General features: G+C 40.2%; 1 protein-coding gene across 5 annotated transcripts in view; it reads left to right on the top strand.

The window, feature by feature from the left end:
- Nucleotides 1-17,907, top strand: part of fanca (FA complementation group A) — a 165,616-nt gene that overhangs the window by 69,423 nt on the left and 78,286 nt on the right. For all 5 annotated transcript variants that reach the window (XM_086027080.1, XM_086027081.1, XM_086027083.1 and 2 more), the window contains 7 exons: nucleotides 6,190-6,323; nucleotides 7,438-7,548; nucleotides 7,766-7,861; nucleotides 7,971-8,033; nucleotides 8,146-8,222; nucleotides 8,370-8,430; nucleotides 16,224-16,273. In XM_086027080.1, the coding sequence (XP_085883206.1) occupies nucleotides 6,190-6,323; nucleotides 7,438-7,548; nucleotides 7,766-7,861; nucleotides 7,971-8,033; nucleotides 8,146-8,222; nucleotides 8,370-8,430; nucleotides 16,224-16,273 (592 nt within the window). The remainder of the gene's footprint in view (nucleotides 1-6,189; nucleotides 6,324-7,437; nucleotides 7,549-7,765; nucleotides 7,862-7,970; nucleotides 8,034-8,145; nucleotides 8,223-8,369; nucleotides 8,431-16,223; nucleotides 16,274-17,907) is intronic.

Genomic DNA, 17,907 nt, shown 5'->3' with positions numbered 1-17,907 from the left:
TACACTCGGTGAACACAATTTCACTACTTTAACCTCTGTGGTTAAGTTGGACTTACAACGATGGAATTCTTTGCCGCTATCTTTGGTTGCTAGGGTGCAGGCTATAAAAATGAATGTGTTACCTAGATACTTGTACTTATTCCAATGTCTTCCCATCTTCCTCCCTAAGTCTTTCTTTGCTCTTATTGATAACATTGTTTCAACTTTTATTTGGGCTGGTAAGCGTCCTAGAACGGGCAAAACATTGCTGCAGCAGAGTAGGGCGGTCGGTGGACTGGGACTACCCAATATGATCAGCTACTACTGGGCCGCCAATGTTCACAAAATAACACTGGTTTACCTCGCCACAGTTCAGTTGGTGCCGTTTAGAGGCTGACTCTTGCTCTACTTCTCTTACATCTTTAGCATGTAGCACCATTCGCATATCTCCTGCTAGTTTTACCTCTAATATGGTAATACATTTAAAAAATGGTCACAAGTTAGACGCTGCTTTGGGTGGTTTTCACTTCCGTTGGTGACGCCCATTTGTAATAATCACCTCTTTGCACCAGCCAAGAATGATCGGAGGTTCAAAATATTAGAGCGACATGGCCTTCTCTGTCTGGGGGATTTATATGTAGATGATGTTTTTGGTAGTTTTGATCAACTAAGTGCAGCATTTGGTTTGAGTACCTCAGACTTCTTCCGATACCTTCAGCTACGTGACTTTGCCTGGTCGCACACGCCAGTCTTTCCACAAATTCCAAACTCCACAGGTATAGATTTGGCACTCAGAGTGGCAGCCTTTCCCAAAGGTCAGGTTTCATTCCTTTATAACCTCTTGTTTAAAAGCAACGACTAAATTTTAATGAAGATAAAATCTGCCTGGGAACTTGAACTGCAAATTGACCTCAGTCAAGATTTCTGGGAAAAGGCCCTCAGGGCGGTTAACTCTTCCTCTAGTTGTGCTAGGCTGTCCCTTATTCTGTTTAGGGTATTACATCGGCTCCATTATAGTAAACATAGGCTTCACACAATATTTCCGGATACAATTGATGAACACTGGAGTCGGTGTTCCCAAAGTCCTTGCCACCTAACGCACATGTTCTGGTCCTGTCCTAAATTAGTAGATTACTGGAGGTCCTTTTTTGGGTGTGTCTCAGACTTGTTAGGAATACATATTGATCCATCCCCACATATAGCCATTTTTGGTAGGTCTCCAGACAACTTTTCTGCCTCTGCCGTTCAGGCCAATGTACTGGCTTTTGCATTTCTGATTGCTCGTAGAAGAATACTTGTGTTGTGGAAGTCCTCACAGCCCCCCTCTTTTAAGGCTTGGCTTCACGACATCTTATTCCTCCTCAAGCTGGAGAAAATCAAATTTACCCTTAGAGGGTGTGGTGAGAAGTTTTATACTCACTGGAAACCCTTGCTTCGATATTTAGGAAAGCTGGCACCTGATGAGCTAACGTGAAGGAGTTGGGACACTTATGTCTAGTGGAGGCCAATTTTTGTGCCCAACCGGCCGCCCCCCGCCATGTTTCACCACAAACTGCACCATTTCCACAAACTGCACCATTTCTACTTGTTTGATGGTTGGTCTGGATGCGAGCAGAGTTGTCCCGCGCTTAAAATAAGCAGCATGACATTTATTTTATTTTACCTCTCATTCATTCATCATTTGCTCATTCATTCAAATATTTATTTTACAATTAATATTTATTTAGGTTTTTTTTCTTCGAATTTCATTTATTTATTCATATAATTATTATTATATTTAATTTTAATTTTTATTTATTTATTAATACATATTTTTTAGGTTTTATTTGATTGTTATGTGTGTATGTACACCTCTAAGTTCATTAGTTCGTTTACTGTTGCCAGTGTTTAGTAACTTTATTATTATGGAACCCCTTTTTTATTTATGTAATTATTTTATATATTATTTTTTCTCTATTAATATGTTGTGTACTCAAGAGGTCCGTGTGTTCAGCGGTTTTTCAGTCGTTGGATGTATCACAGAATTTTTTTTCTGCTCTGTTGGGAGAAAATCTACTAATGTTGCTATACAATGGTGTAACAATTTGAACTTTTTGTCAATAAAAAAATTGTTTATAAAAAAAAGAATAAAATCATGAGCTGAATGAGAGGAGCTATTGGAGGCCGGCTACTGTTGTGTTAGCATTGCCAGTGTACAGTGTTGGGGTAACGCGTTACAAAAGTAACACAGTACAGTAATACATTACATTTAGGCAGTAAAGAAGCAATGTAACTTGTTACTCGGATTTTTTTTTGTCATTATATTACAGTTACTGAGATTGATAACGCGTTACAAATTTCAGGACCATAATACATATGTTGACATCATTTAGCAAGTAGGGCAGTTCATAACATCACTTAGATTGTAAGCTATTACTTCAAGCAATACTCAAATAAAAAGTTCTTGTCGCACTTTGAGTATCATGCAACAACGTATGTGCGCGGGTCAACTCTCTGTCAAGCAATTAAATTGTCCTTACACCATTGACAACATTTAAAATGCCTGAGAAGGTATTGTTTGTGACAATAATCACTGTCACGGTGTCATAAAATAAAATACAAATCTTAGACACAAAATACAAGCAGGAACAAACCTAAGTAAAACAAAGCGAATAAAATGCAAAAAAAATAAGTCACTGTGCTTTTGAGATATGATTTTAATAAACTTAGTGCCATCAATAGCCAAATGTAAAACATAATGATTCTGATTGGCTGTTCGCAATCAAAATGCAAATCATCTGCCGGTGACAGATGACGTCACGCTATGGCACCTTCAATCGGACAAACTACAATAGACGTCATTATTAGAGTCTGATGCGCTCGTTTCTTATTTACTTTTTTTTTCAAATCACCTCGAAACTTTGTCTCCATGTAGTAAAAGAAAATTAGAACTAACTGAACTTTCAATTATTATAAATAGAAAAAATATTAATGAAAAAGGAAAAAACTTTAAGTCAGGTCAGTTTTGACTTGATCAATACATATTTTTGCTTTTATTACACATGCCCTGTCTGTCTGTCCGTCCCTCCGTCCGTCTGTCTGTCTAATTATCAATGATATGTTATGCATCACTATTATTTGTGTGTAAATGGCAAATGGACTGTCACTTGTATCGCACTTTTCTACCTTTGGTACTCAAAGTGCTTCACACTGTACCTCATCTACCTCCTGATGACGCAGCATCAGGAGCAACTGGGGGTTCAGTATCTTGCTCAAGGGTACTTCAACATGGTCACAATGGCCGGGGATTGAACCCACAACATGCCGGTTGGGAAAGGACCACTCTACCACTGAGCCATGCCACCCCCAATGTGTAAATTAATTTGAGAATAATGATAATTTCATTTGTGGTTTACAGTCTGTAATTATTTATTTACTGGACAAAATATCAATTCCAATAAAAAATAGATCTTGTTGATACAAATATTGGCGGCACGGTGGTCGACTGGTTAGCACGTCCACCTCACAGTTCAGAGGTTGTGGGTTCGATCCCGGCTCCGGCCTCCCTGTCTGGAGTTTGCATGTTCTCCCCGTGCCTGCGTGGGTTTTCTCCGGGTACTCCGGTTTCCTCCCACATTCCAAAAACATGCATGGTAAGTTGATTGGACTCTCTAAATTGCCCCTAGGTGTGATTGTGAGTGCGGATGTTTGTCTTTGTGTGCCCAGCGATTGGCTGGCAACCAATTCAGGGTGTCCCCCGCCTACTGCCCGAAAACAGCTGGGATAGGCTCCAGCACGTCCCGCGACCCTTGTGAGGATAAGCGGTATAGATAATGGATGGATGGATGGATACAAATATTGATCAAAGGTAGTGATGTCCCACCACACCATAAAGTCGAAACATTTAATATTATAGACCACACTATATAGTTAAATATGCTCATAAGTTAACTTCACCAGCTAGAGTATAGCAGCAAATTTAGCATTTTTCCTTTTAAAGCGGAAGTCAACACAAAGATATTTTTTTCAAGAATATGTTCCCAGCAGGCCCACTAGTTGAGACATGGCATTCTGATAAATTTTGCGTTTGTGGAATATGAGTTAAGCAACAAAATGCACTCGTTTTTAGCCATCTTTGGGGGCGGCCATTTTGTCTTCTGTTGATTGAAAATGACATCACAACTGCTCACAACGACTAATCACGGCTGACCTGTTTTCTGAATCTGAGCTGTGATTGGTCGTTGTGAGCAGTTGTGATGTCATTTTCAGTCGACAGAAGACAAAATGGCCGCCCCCAGATATGGCTAAAAACAGGTGGATTAACATCTAATCAACAGACGCAAAATTAATCAGAATGTTGTGTTTCAACTAGTGGGCCTGCTTGGAAGATATTCTTGAAAAAAAATGTTTGGGTTGACTTCCGCTTTAAGGTCTTGAAATCATTATTGTATAAATTAATCCCCGATTAAAAAAAAAAAGTAACTTAAAAGTAACTTAAACTTGAGTAACACATTACTCTACAAATAGAGTAATATTGTAAAGAAACGTATTACTTTCACATACAAGTAACTAGTAATATGTAATACATTACATTTTGGAAGTAACTTGCCCAACACTACCAGTGATCAAATAGATATTTAGGATTATTTTTATTTAGAACAATGAATCTGGAGAAATAATTAGTTTTAGCTAAAGCGAGTGCTATCAGTAAGCTATCACACCATGCCTGACGGAAGACCCTTTGATGAATATTATCATTGGTTTGCCTGTTTTATAAATCCTGTTTGATCTAAACTCGTGATTTCTGGTAAAATGTTTTCCTTACGCCATGCTGAAATTGCTGTGAACAGTCTATAATCGACATTGAGCACACTTGTTGGTCTATAATTCGAACAAAGTATTTTATCTTTGCCCTCCTTTGCAATTACAGAGATAAATGCTTCTCTCCAGGAATCAGAACATTCTCCCCCTTTCAATATCCAATTAATGGTTTGGTGTAAAAATCGTGTCAACATTTTTTTAAAAAATGTTATACCATTCTGAAATAAAACCATCAGCCCCGGGACTTTTATTATTTTCAAGTTTAGCAATTGCTATATTTATTTCTCTTGTTGTTATTTCACACACAAGTGAGCTGTTCTGTTCTTCTCCAAACATGACGCAAATTTAAGCCACTTAGAAACTCATTAATTTGGGAATCATTGCAGTTAGATACCTGGGAGTATAACTTGCTCTTGTAATGTTCAAAGCATTTATTAATTTCCTCTGTTTCATACAACACCAAGATTGTTGTGATCCTTTATCTTATAGACAAACCTCGACGTTTGTTGCTTTTTAAGTCTTTAAGCCAACAGTTTTGCAGATCTACTTTCCGCTTCATAGTATCTCTGTTTAGTGTAAATCATTTTCTTTTGTACTTCATGTAACAAAATGTCATTGATCTCTGCTTTTTTCCTCTATGTATGGCATTTTTGTGCATCTTTTTCAGAGTACTCAAATCTTTTTGTAAAATTCTCAGTTTTCCCTGTTATTGTTTTTACATGCAGATCTTGCAATCAGCTTCCCTCTCATAACAGCCTTGCATGTATCCCAAAGTACTGAGGGAGACACCTGTCCATTGTCGTTTATTTCCACAAATTCACAGATCTCCTTTTCAATTTTTTCTTTCGCTTGACCATGTAGCAGACTTGAATTTAGTCTCCAAACAGTCCTTTTCTTTTCTTTACCCATGTTAGCTTCTAAGTATATTGGACAGTGGTCAGACAGGTCCATCACTCCAATATCACATCTTCCTATTTTATACCTATCTCTCCTTTGGATTAAACAATTATCCTTGAATTGAAAAAGAGAGAAATAGGTCTAGTCTCTTTTAGTTGGGTTTAATTCCCTCCATAGTCTACAATTCCAAGTTGAGACATCAATTCCCTGACTTTTTAGGCACCAACACCTTTCTTGCTGGTGTCTTCTCGTTGAGTCCAACAGTGGGTTTAGCCTCAGGTTGAGATCACCTGCTCCTATTAACATTCCCTCCCCCTCCGTTAACATCAGATCGAAAAGATGTCGAAAAAAAAACATTGTCAACACACAAATCACAAATCCGACCACAACACAGATAACCCAATTCGTTACAATATGCTGTAAGCCTGTAAGGAAAATACGGTAATTGTATATTTTTTCAACGTACATTGGTCGTTTGTCTTCATGTCTGATATTTCCACAATTGCCTCTCAGCACTTCTATCCAGATTGCTGACTTCTGCATTTGATGGTTATGACTTGGAGAGCATGATAACTGCATTCTTGTTGGCGCGGCAGGGGGCACTACAAGGACCTGACATCTTCCCTTCCTACATCAACTGGTTCAAGGTTATATTCAATATTCTTCCTGGGTTCTATATAACATAAATCTTAATTGTTGTCATTACCTTGTGACTTACATGCAATATATGGAAATAAGCCCAGTAAATAAATATTATCACGTCGGGATGTCACAATATCCAAATGTCACGATACGATAATAATCACGATATGAACCTCACGGTATGATAATTATCACAGTATTGTGGGAAGGTTGTCGATATATAAAAAGCTTACAATACTGTATGAAAGCTCACAATATTGTAAAAAAAAGAGGTCATATTTAAAAAAACAAACAAAAAAACCATCACAATATTCTGTTTTTGTACATAATAACACCATTCACAAAGAAATAGGCTTGGCCAGTCATGGGCACCTATTGGTGATTAGCGTGGGTCTTAAACATCACTAGCATCAAATTAAACTGCACAAATAAACGAACCACCAGAGGATGCTGGAACTGCACGAATGGAAAACAACTTCGGGTTTTAAACAGATTTGCTGCTATTAATATCATAACATGACGATGACGGTATCGTGTGGCATTTTTAATATCGCCATATCACTATATTACCAATATTGTGACATCCCTAATATCACGTCATGTAATGTATTTCAGGGGTCACCAGCATGGTGCCTGTGGGCACCAGGGAGCCCCCAGTGACCACATGAGTCGCCCACAGGCTTTGCTCACCAGTGAAGTGAGAGTGGGATTTCCCGTTAATGTTGTAGATGTGATCAATATAAACTCTTGCTGTGATTGACAGAATTAAAGTGATGTTGTTGGGAATTATTTTGAGAAATAATAAACATAAAAAATATCAAACGTAAAAAATTAAAGATGATTTGAGCAAATTTGTTATTTCAGAAGTGTGTATCAAACTGGTAGCCCTTTGCATTAATCACTACCCAAGGAGGAGCTCTCAGTTTCATAAAGGTGGGAGACCCCTGCTATAGTATAAGCTTCATGTAGTTTTTTCTTTGAACTAAGTTTAAAATGTAACGAGTCAATCATCTTAGATCACAAAATATGATTTTCAAGAGGGAGCATAAAGTACATTTCATCTATTAGGATATTCTCTTTCGTACTCATTTGTTTTATTGATTTGTGTTTATGTTACAGGAGTCTTTTGGCAGGGTCAGCAGCTTCCACGCTGCCAGCAAGAAATCACTGGTGTTTTTGCTCAAGTTTCTGTCTGACTTGGTTCCGTTTGAACCCCCACAGTACCTCAAGGTAATCTGATGCACATTGAGTGGTAGGTAAATGAAGCCAAATTGTAATTGGAAAACCTTTGAACATCTAATATAGAAAAATATCAAGCCTCTAAGCTAGACATTTTTCGGGTTATTAAAATACAAGACCAGACAATTTTTATGCGAGTCTGGTTTAAAAGGTGCAAATTAAGAAAGTGTAAAAATGAAATACAAATGTCCAAATTTCCCCCTGTAAGGTGCACATCCTTCATCCTCCCTATGTACCTACGAAATACCGTAGCCTCCTGATGGAGTATGTTTCCCTGGCCAAGACAAGACTTGCTGATCTCAAGGTAAAATTCTGAAGAAAAAAAAAACAACCCAAAAACATTTTGTAGCATTGCATGTTGATCACATTCATTTGGTTGGTTGGTTGTGAATCGCAAATATCTACTTTTCCAGCAACCACTGGAGAAGATGGGTCTGTATCACGATATTTCTAGTGCTGGAGATGCACCATTCCAGGTACAGTGACATCTTGTGCTTGAACAAATGTCTTATTGGCAATGAGGGTGTGAGACAGATTTAATCAAAGTTTGTCCTTATTTCTGTGTTTATATATGGGCTGTTGTGCCAGGCTGTACAGGATGTGGAGAAAGCCTCTTTCCTTTATGAGAGTACAGGAAAAATCCCTGCCACTGTTATGGAGGCCAGGTATTCTGAATTAATCAATATTTCACTCTTTAGCTTGTCACTTAGTTTTTATTAGCATCCACATAACGTTTCTGTTCTCTTTTACAAATGACGTAATGGTAAAAACAGCAACAAAAAAATCATTCCGTTCCAATCTTGTCCTCATAGTATTTTCCGTCGAACATATTTCCTCACGGGGTTCCTTCCTGCTCTGCTGAGAATAAGAGTGGTGAGTTTATTTTTGTTTTCATTTTTATAATCCCTTTTGATTGAGCATTTACATTAGTGTTGTTCGTTCCGATACCGATACTTGTATCGCCAAGTATCCCGCTTAATTTTTTTAGTACTCGCCGATGCCAGTTATCGATACTGGTATCTTTGAACGCAGCGCACATATTTGAGAGCCGCACGTGGAAGGAAAATAGAAGAGAAGCCTTATCCAAATGGCCATTCGTGTGAATATCTTGCCCATGTCTCACTCTCACCAACACGAAGAGCGATGAAAATAGGTTGTTTACTCAACACGTGTATTTCGTGTGTATACAGTATGTTACTACAGATATGTCACAAGTGATGATTTAAGTATGAATAATTTTGCGTCCAAGTGAGTATGCAATTCTTTAGAATTACAAGAAAAATGTTTTGATTTTTCAAACGGCATCGGCCGATACTGCACAGCCAGGTAGAGGAATCGGTATCGGGGCCAAAAAATAGTATTGGAACAATGCTAACTTAAATTGTACATAATTGTTATTGTAATAATATATATCTGCAATCGTTTATACACATATAAATAACGAAGGCCAAAATGCAAATCCTCAGAGGTGTCAAATCCAGGTCCTGAAAGTAAACCCTATCACAGTTCGACTTTAACCACAGGCGCTTCGACTCAAGAGCTCATTTTCCTGCCGGTTGAGTAGAAGCACCTGCGGCTAAAGACAAACTGTGGAAGCGTTTACTTTCCGGACCTGGATTTCAGAGCTGGTCACTTGACCCTTTTGCCGGTCCGTCCTCCATCTGTGACCTGGGTACACTTCCCTCCTCGTCCCTCAGTACTTATTCAGAAAAATTATCGTTGTCCGTCCTCGTCCTTTTAAAGAGGTTCTGTCCGTAGGTTTGCCCCACCCACCCTAAAAAAAAAAAAGCATGATGCCGCTGGAGAGATGTTAACATGAGAGGTTTGTTTAAAGCTCATTTGCTGGCGAATTTACTATTCAAATCCGCTTACCTTATGGGTACCCACTTCTGGGATAACGGTTTGACGAACTGCTTGCCAGCACATGTATGTATGTAACGAAACGAAGTGAGCAAGGTCATAATGTAACTGCTTTATTTAACAGCGGCCATTGTTCATGTCAATGCAGGGGACGTGAGAGAGGTTATTCAGTGAACGGATGGGTGGAGACGTCCGGTTCAGATAGCGCTTCCATTGATCAGCCCTTCGGGTTGCTGATTGGCTGGTTGGTTTCCCCTCCAGCAGTTTAGATGGTGCTACATGTGTTCACAACAAATCCGTTGAGGGCATTTCTTGAGGCGCGATTTAATTAAAGGCAATGTAGTTAGCGCTGGTGGGCACGGTTGCGTGCGGGGCAGCGCGGATGATGCGTTTGGAGCGGTGGGACGCGAAGCCCTGAAAATCCACCCATTTGTCCATTTTGAACAAATGAACTTTTTTAATAAGAATAAGAAGGCATTTATTGATCCCACAGTAGGGAAATGTTCAGTGTTACAGCAACAAAGATATAGGTCACACAGGGATGTCGGCATAATGTAGACAATGTATAACATTAACGGCAAACAGTCAGGATCAAACCTATGTAAATATACGCAGTAACTATGTGTATATGTATATACACACCAACATACATCTACATGAAAAGTATGAAGGAACACTCATTTTAGCCTGTACATAGTACAGAGGAAAAATACTCTAAGTGACAGTGCTGCAGTGAAATGTAAGGAACAGCATTGGATACAAAATAAAACTAGACTAACAGTAGTGGGGAATGTTGAGTATTGCACGATATAAGCTCAGGTGCAGGACTGCACAATTGCACTAATGTCCGCCAGTTTGTAGAGACCACACAATGTTCTTAAAGAGTCTGACAGCAGCAGGCAAGAAGGAGCGGCGGAATCTCTCCTTTGCACAGCAAGGGTGTAACAGCCTGTCTCTGAAGGAGCTGTGGAGTGCTGTTAGGGTGCCCTGGAGGGGGTGGGCCGGGTTGTCCAGCATTGATGACAGCTTGGCCATCATCCTCCTGTCCCCCACTGAGTCCACAAAGTCCAGGGAGCAGCCCAGGACAGAGCCGTCCCTCCTGACCAGTTTGTCCAGCCGCTTCTTGTCCCGGGCCGAGACGCCGCCTGCCCAGGTGACCACTCCCTGGAAAATGACCGATGCAACCACAGAGTCATAAAAGTTCCTGAGGAGTGTCCCCTGAACCCCAAAAGGCCTCCGTCTCCTGAGTAGGAAGAGTGTGCTCTGGCTCTTCCGATAGAGGGCGTCTGTGTTGTCGCTCCAGTCCAGTTTATTGTTCGGATGAACACCCAGGTACTTTTAAGTTGAGACTCTCTCAACATCTGTTCCCCGGATATGCACTGGTGCAGGTGCAGAGTGATGGCGCCAACCGAAATCCACCACCATTTCTTTGGATTTCCCCGCATTGATCAGGAGGCGGTTTTGCTGGCACCAGTCCACAAAACCCTGAGTAAGTTCTCTGTACTCCTGATCATCTCTGCAGAGTCATCAGAGAACCTCTGCAGGTGACAGGTAGGAGTGCTGCAGTTGAAGTCCGAGGTGTAGAGGGTGAACAGGAAGGGAGCCAAGACAGTTACCTGCGGGGCCCCCGTGCTACAGAGGAGCACGTCAGACACACAGTCCTGTGTCCTCACATACTGTGGCCGGTTTGTGATGTAGTCCTGGATCCATGTGGTGAGGTGGTGGACCACTCCCGCCCGCTCCAGCTTGTCTCCCAATAGGATGGGCTGGATGGTGTTGAAAGCACTGGAGAAAATAAAGAACATGATCCTTACAGTGCTCCCCGCCTTCTCCAGGTGGGAGAGTGAAGTGTGGAGGAGGTAGATGATGGCATCATCCACACCAGGGGTGTCAAAGTTAAATGGACGGAAGGCCAAATACAGAATTTTGCGACAAGCTGAGGGCCGGAACTGATAGAATGTTCATTGACATTTTTTAAAATGTCCAGATTGGATCGGGTCCTTCGCGCCTGCTGATGATGTCATGCTTTATATGTATCTGTAATATATATCTTTGCGTCTATGTTTGTCACCCCCCTGGCTGTTGTGTTTTTATCTTCGGAGTTACTAAATAAAAAATAAAATCAAGTACATTACTGCTACTTTTGCGAGGCAGCTCGTACGTCACTTCTGTTTGCGTTTCTCCTGCCAAACTGGAAACAATTTTCTGGTTGACTCGGGCTGCAAGATTGTATGAACTGTACATAATGTGAAGTAAAACGGAGAGGATCATATGATTGGTATGATGTCTCCAGCTGACCCTATTTTAGAGTGGGAAGGTATGGATGTGGTGCTCCTGTCAGAGAACACAGGCCCGTATTCCACTTGACACGTCTATTTATTGTGGTCTGCAACAACACAGACAAAGAATAACCTAGCAACATCATCTAATGCATATCCATTTGTTAACAATATGCCTAAACATTACAATTCACTGTATTAAGAAATTAATCAGCCAAACAATACATACAATACACATACACACATTTCAATACTAGAATAGTTAGCATATGAGCCAAAATAACTAACTAGTGTTCATCAACGTGACATCGCTCACGAGAACATATCCAGGCTGTTATGTACAGCAGTTACCTGACACGAACGTAAATGATTAAACACACCTTTTAACATTTACACACAACAACAAACGTGGTAAAACACGGGCAATCTGCAACTACTGAGTTTGCTGGCACGAACAAACTACGAGCTGTGTCAAAGGAGGAAAGAGAAGAAAAAAAGTCACTCACTATCAACACTTAGCGCTCGAATAGCGTTCAATGCCTGCTCACAGTGTAGGACATCTCAGCACTACGTCGAACCTCAATAAATTTATCAAATGCCAACAATTACTAATAATAAAACGTGAGATTTCTAACATTAAGTATTTCTAATAAATATAATAAATGTTTTACTCCAAATAACTTTTCACCACAATTCGATTCTGAAAGCCACGAAAAGTGACGTGAAGTCTTCATTCAGCATGTATAACAGCCATGGGGTGGCAAACATTGATGCAAAGAAATATATTACAGAAATAGTGTAACAAATTGGGTTATCTGTGTTGTGGATCGAATTTGTGTCTTGCCAAGTTGTGTTGTTTCCGAGGTTATTGAATGCATCGTGCGGCTCTCTGGATGGGAGGGCATGCGAGCGAGAGTAGTGGAGGACGAACAGGAGAGCCGTTGCTCTTTTTTGAATGAACGGTTGTACTGTATTGGCGTCGGCTGTGGCCCACAGTAACCGGTTGGACGAATAAAAACATGCTAATTAAACTATGTCTGATGGTGTGTTCTTTGAAGTCGCTACAATATATTTAAAGCATGACTTCTTCGGCAGGCGCGAAGGACCCGATCAGATCTGCTACCCACGCCGGCTTGCTGCGGGCTGCAGGCCGGATCTAATAATAAACCAATATCATCACAGGGGCCGTAGAAAACCTTCTCGCAAGCCAGATCCGGCCCGCGGGCCTTGATTTTGACATATGTGATCCACACTGATGCCAGGCTGGTGTGCGAACTGGAGTGGCTCCATTGAGGAGCTCACCAGGGGGCGCAGGTGGACGAGGACCATTCCCTCCAGTCTTTCCGTCTTTGCCTCGTGGCAGTCAATCAGCATCGGGGAGTACTATGTCACACACAGCGTCGTTCGTGTACACTCGGCGGGTCTTGTGTGGAAAGAGCAAAATGAAGTACCGTGAGCTAAGAACTTTTTATACCTGGTTTGTTTTTACTTTCTTTAGTTTTTTCTGCAACTGTGGAACTTTACCGAGACAGTAATATTTGTTTGCATTAGCTTTAGCACAACTAAAGCTACGTACTCCTCCAACAGCGGACAGTCAAGCGACATGCTGACGTCACTCGCCAGTGTGCTGGATCTGACGCTGCTCGCGCTATTGGGTCTCATCACTTTTCTTACTAGCAGAACTCGCGCTGTATTTCCTGTTGAAAAACCTCCTGCGCACTTGGGTAATTAGTGACACGTTTGAAGTGTTCGGAGGCAATTTTTGTCGTTTGCCCATTTCCCCAAGTAGTTGGAGATGAAGGACTTCCTAAATAGCATTCTCGTGACCACGACACACGCATAAAGGACGATGAGTGGGCCAGACTAAAATCCACCTCCGCCCTTGCTTAGTTAGTCCCTTTTTTAAAACTTGTCTTCCCAAAAATGGGCGTCCGTCCGGGACAGAGGGACGGACCGTTCCACCCCTGGGACGGAATGCCCAACTCTGCTGGATTTAACACCTCTGTCATATTGGAGGATTTGCGTTTTGGCCGTTTGATAATGTGGATGCTCTGATCCATCGGCTGCCGATCATGATCGGCTGATTTTTGTGGAAAAGTCTGTGATAGGTGATCGCCGATCGAGCACCCTTAGTGTCTAATTCTTCTTACAATGGCGTCATACGTTATTACAGAGAACGCTATTTAGGAAGTCCTTGAATTACGACGTACGCGACCTACGACGTTTCAACTTTACAACGCCCTTGCCTCCTCCGCCATTTTGTCCCCAGCACGAAGTGACTACGTTTACATGCAGTCAATATTCGGGTTAAGGTCAAAATTCCGATTTGTGAAACATTCTGAATAACCCATTTACATGATTGAGCGGACAGAGTTGCTCCAGCATTTGAATAAGCCACTGTGTACAGCGACGCACAGCGTCATGACTCAAATGGACGTCATTTCCACTTGAAGCAGCCCGTTTCCTCCTCACTCCAAATATTGTGCTTTGCGCTGCGTCTCTGCGCTTGTTTACCTCTGCTTGTGTATTTGGTACGTTCTTTCGCATACGGGCAATTCCTGTACTACAAAGACCAGCATTCCTTGCGGTTGAGCATGCAGAGTGTCTCGATCGTGTCTGCGCGCCAGCAGTATCTTTGCCTTTTTCGCCCTCCTCTCCTTCTTCTCCATCAACCTCTCAGCACTAATGCTAAGTACAGCATCTTGTGCTTTTTATTTTAATGTATTTTTGTTTTTTAATACAAAGTATTTTGAAGTAAATTTCAACTTTAATGGTGAAATCCGACATACACGGAAATTCAGGTTACATCACCAGTGTAGGAACGGAACTCGTTCGTAAATTGAGGACTTCCTGTATAATCTTTCAGAGAAAGCTAAACATTAACTACCTTTTAATTGACATAATTTACATAACAGTGTTGTTAGTGGTAGTTCTTTCAATAAAAAGCTTCACTTTCACCAGCAATGTTCAACGTGCTGCAAATTGACCTCGATGTCACTGTTTTACACACAACCTAAAGTCAAAGTAAACAAAAAAAAACTGAGTGACATAAAAGTCAGTATTGAATATGACACTCATTAACCTACTAATAACACAAATGCACATACATTAATGTCCTCATAACTTCATTCTTTTAATGTATTGCGCCATGCAATGCACTCTGGGAACTGAGTGGCTAGATATGACACGCCTGTGAAGTGTACTTACTGCAAGGTACTGACAAAGTGTTGCCGCATTCTATGACCCTAAGATTTTGCGGTGACAAAAAAGTAAGCCTCATGAAAATCATTTGAGAATTGAGAAAGCTATGGCATATATTCAATACATATACTACATTGCCTTTGATGGGAATGCCGCCACCAGCAGCGGACTAGCATGACCATCTACATTTGTTGCGCTCCACTCAGCGCAGTGAGAAACCTTCCATCGTTGCAAACTTTCACAATAAGTGGGGGTTGCTGCCAATATTCAAGTTTTGTAACTGTAGTTTTCTCAACAATCAACCTTATATTCCTTTATTTATTCACATATTTGCAGTGTAGCGGAATGCTATGACAAGAATGACAAGTCAGATTTTCTTCATGTTCAAGTCATGAATGTTTTTACCAATTTTTCCTGATAAACCACAGTTGAAAACTGGTTAAATGATAACTATTCATAAATATTACTGGAAGCACTCTTCACCACCTTTTCCTTATACATCTTATTATACTTCATGAAATGAATAATTAAATTAATAATGTCATACTCATACTCCAGCAGAATTGACAACATGAATTTGCTACCCCTTTGAACCCAAATGGTATTCCATTCTGATGTTCCCTGTGATGTGGCATAAGGAGTATTTTCATTCCATTCGTTAATTTATTTTCATTTGAATTGGAATACAAACCTAACCTAACTAGTGATTATCTTCGTGTTGAATCCGCATAGGACATTTCTGAACAGCTGCTTTTATGTGGGGAAAATAATGATCCACATTTCCCCCTGACATGTTACAGTCCAAACCAGTGACTGAATCATTGTTTGTGCATTTTCTGCACTGTCAATTTGAAGCAATGTCCTGTTTTTGAATAATAAAGGGGTAGAAACGTAACAATTTTTAAAATCTGAAAATCAGTTAATAAACAATTAACAATTAAGAAATTCTGTAGGTGTAGCTCTAAAGTTTTGATATAATATGTAATATGTAGTTGTTACATTGTTACATAGAGTATAAACTGTTGTTCAGATCTCACTAATGTATGAGCACTGGGTGCTGCTGATGTTGGGTGGGGTGCTGGGTGTGTGTCTGTGTTGAAAAATACATTGGAAAAGGACCTTGAAAATAAAATCGCAACTCATATCGCAATCTCAATTTTTAGGGAAAAAAAATCCTAAATAGATTTTTTTCCATAATCGTTCAGCCCTATTAATTACTTTACATAACGTAGTCCATTATAGTTACTGAACATAATCTATTTGTCAGAATGTCTCAGAATTAATGTCAGATGTCTCAGAATGATGCAGATTTGTCTTTGATTTTAGCTTCCCGTGAAAGCAGACGCTCGTATGAGATTCATCGAGGCCCTGAAAGGGTGAGTAGTGTTGACTTTAAATTTTTATTATGTCTTCTTGTTTTCATGATTTATAAGTAATTATTCCCAAGACTTCATGAAATTTGGTACTGTATTTTCATTTTTTTTTTCAAAAATACTGTTGTAATGTAAACAACAACAGTAAATCAGTGTTTCTCAATTGGCGTTTCTCAACCCAAAAGTGGGTTGAGGATTTATTATGGATGGGTCACAGACAGGTAGTCAAAAATTACAGGGGTCGGGCACATGCACAGATAGACCGCTAGAGGTTCTCCAGCTCAAGCCTTTTTGCCTTGGATGAGAAAAGTGCCCTTTGGCGAGAGATTATTTTGTTTCTCTATTCATCATTATTAAAAAAGAAAACAGTCTCTTTCATCAGTTCCCCCCAAACATGTTGAGAGACAGTGTCAGATGGGTATTATTTGAGTTCTTGTGAAAATTCTGAACCCTCGTTGTGCATTGCTGCCATGATTAGTCGACTAATCACGACGACGCCGACGATCAAAATCGTCGACAATTGATTTTAATCGTTGACACGTCGTTTATTTACATATTTATTTATTGGCACATTATTTTTCTTTCGAGACTGCCGCGTCTCGTTCTTCTCCCGCTGGCTGTTTTCCTATCTGCAACGCACATGCGCAGTGGGGGTAATCCGGGTGATGTTAACGGAAGCATTGTGGGTGAAGTAGTGTAAGCCTTACACTGTAAGGGCTAATTCGTCATTGGTAACAGAGTCCGAAAGTTACGCCGCATTTCACCAAATATACTCAATACAATGTAAACCGGCCTTTCATGGCAGCACGACGGGGATGCCCAATCATTTAAAAAAAAAAAAGAAAAAGTTATGGCTTATGCCTGTTTCATATCTGACATAGACACAGTTGTGTCTAGAAGCTAGCTGCAGTTAGCACACACGTTATGGTGCGTTTGATGTAATGCTTCTATTTGGTACGCTAACACGTCGTAGCATCTTCTATGGATTAAGCAGCCATTATTCAGTAAACTCACGTTGATTAACAACCAAAACTCTGTGTGTTTATGCCTGTGGTAGACATCGAAGCAGGCAGCGCACGCTTGCTCTCTCTCTCTCTCTCTTTCTCTCACTCGCCAACGAAGTGATGCGTTCATGAACTGGGAAATATCAACACTCAACACAAAAACGACATATGTGCCACTCATCGGCATCACATAACAATAAAATCCATAATTAAGTTTGTTGTAATATACTATGTTATAGTGCAAAAAAAAGGTCTTCCTTTTTTTGTTACAGGTGCATACCACATTTTGATTGTGCAGATCAATTTTCTACTTTTAAATTATGCATACTAGTGAAAAGGATAACAAAACCTTTTTGATGAAGTTTAAATTAACACAAAATTAAAAACCAACACAAGTGTTTACTTTAGTTTTTCTTCAGCACAGAGCATTTGCCCAATTTACTCCTCTGATTTCACTACCTTACGTTTAAAAAAAAAAAAAAAAGGTAAAAAAAAGTCTTGGTGCCCAAGAAGAGTGAAACATGTATACAAGTACTTCTTTTTGTATTGATAGATAATTTTAGATAATTTCACTGTATTAGTGCAACTCTTGCATAGTGTATAGTTTTGGTTCAATTTTAAAACGCACTAAAG

The sequence above is a fragment of the Filicampus tigris genome, chromosome 4, assembly GCF_054856515.1.
Source record: "Filicampus tigris isolate MCC_2025a chromosome 4, RoL_Ftig_1.0, whole genome shotgun sequence".
NCBI lineage: Eukaryota > Metazoa > Chordata > Actinopteri > Syngnathiformes > Syngnathidae > Filicampus > Filicampus tigris.
Note: the sequence above shows the minus strand (reverse complement) of the source record. Positions and strands in the feature narration are given on the sequence as shown.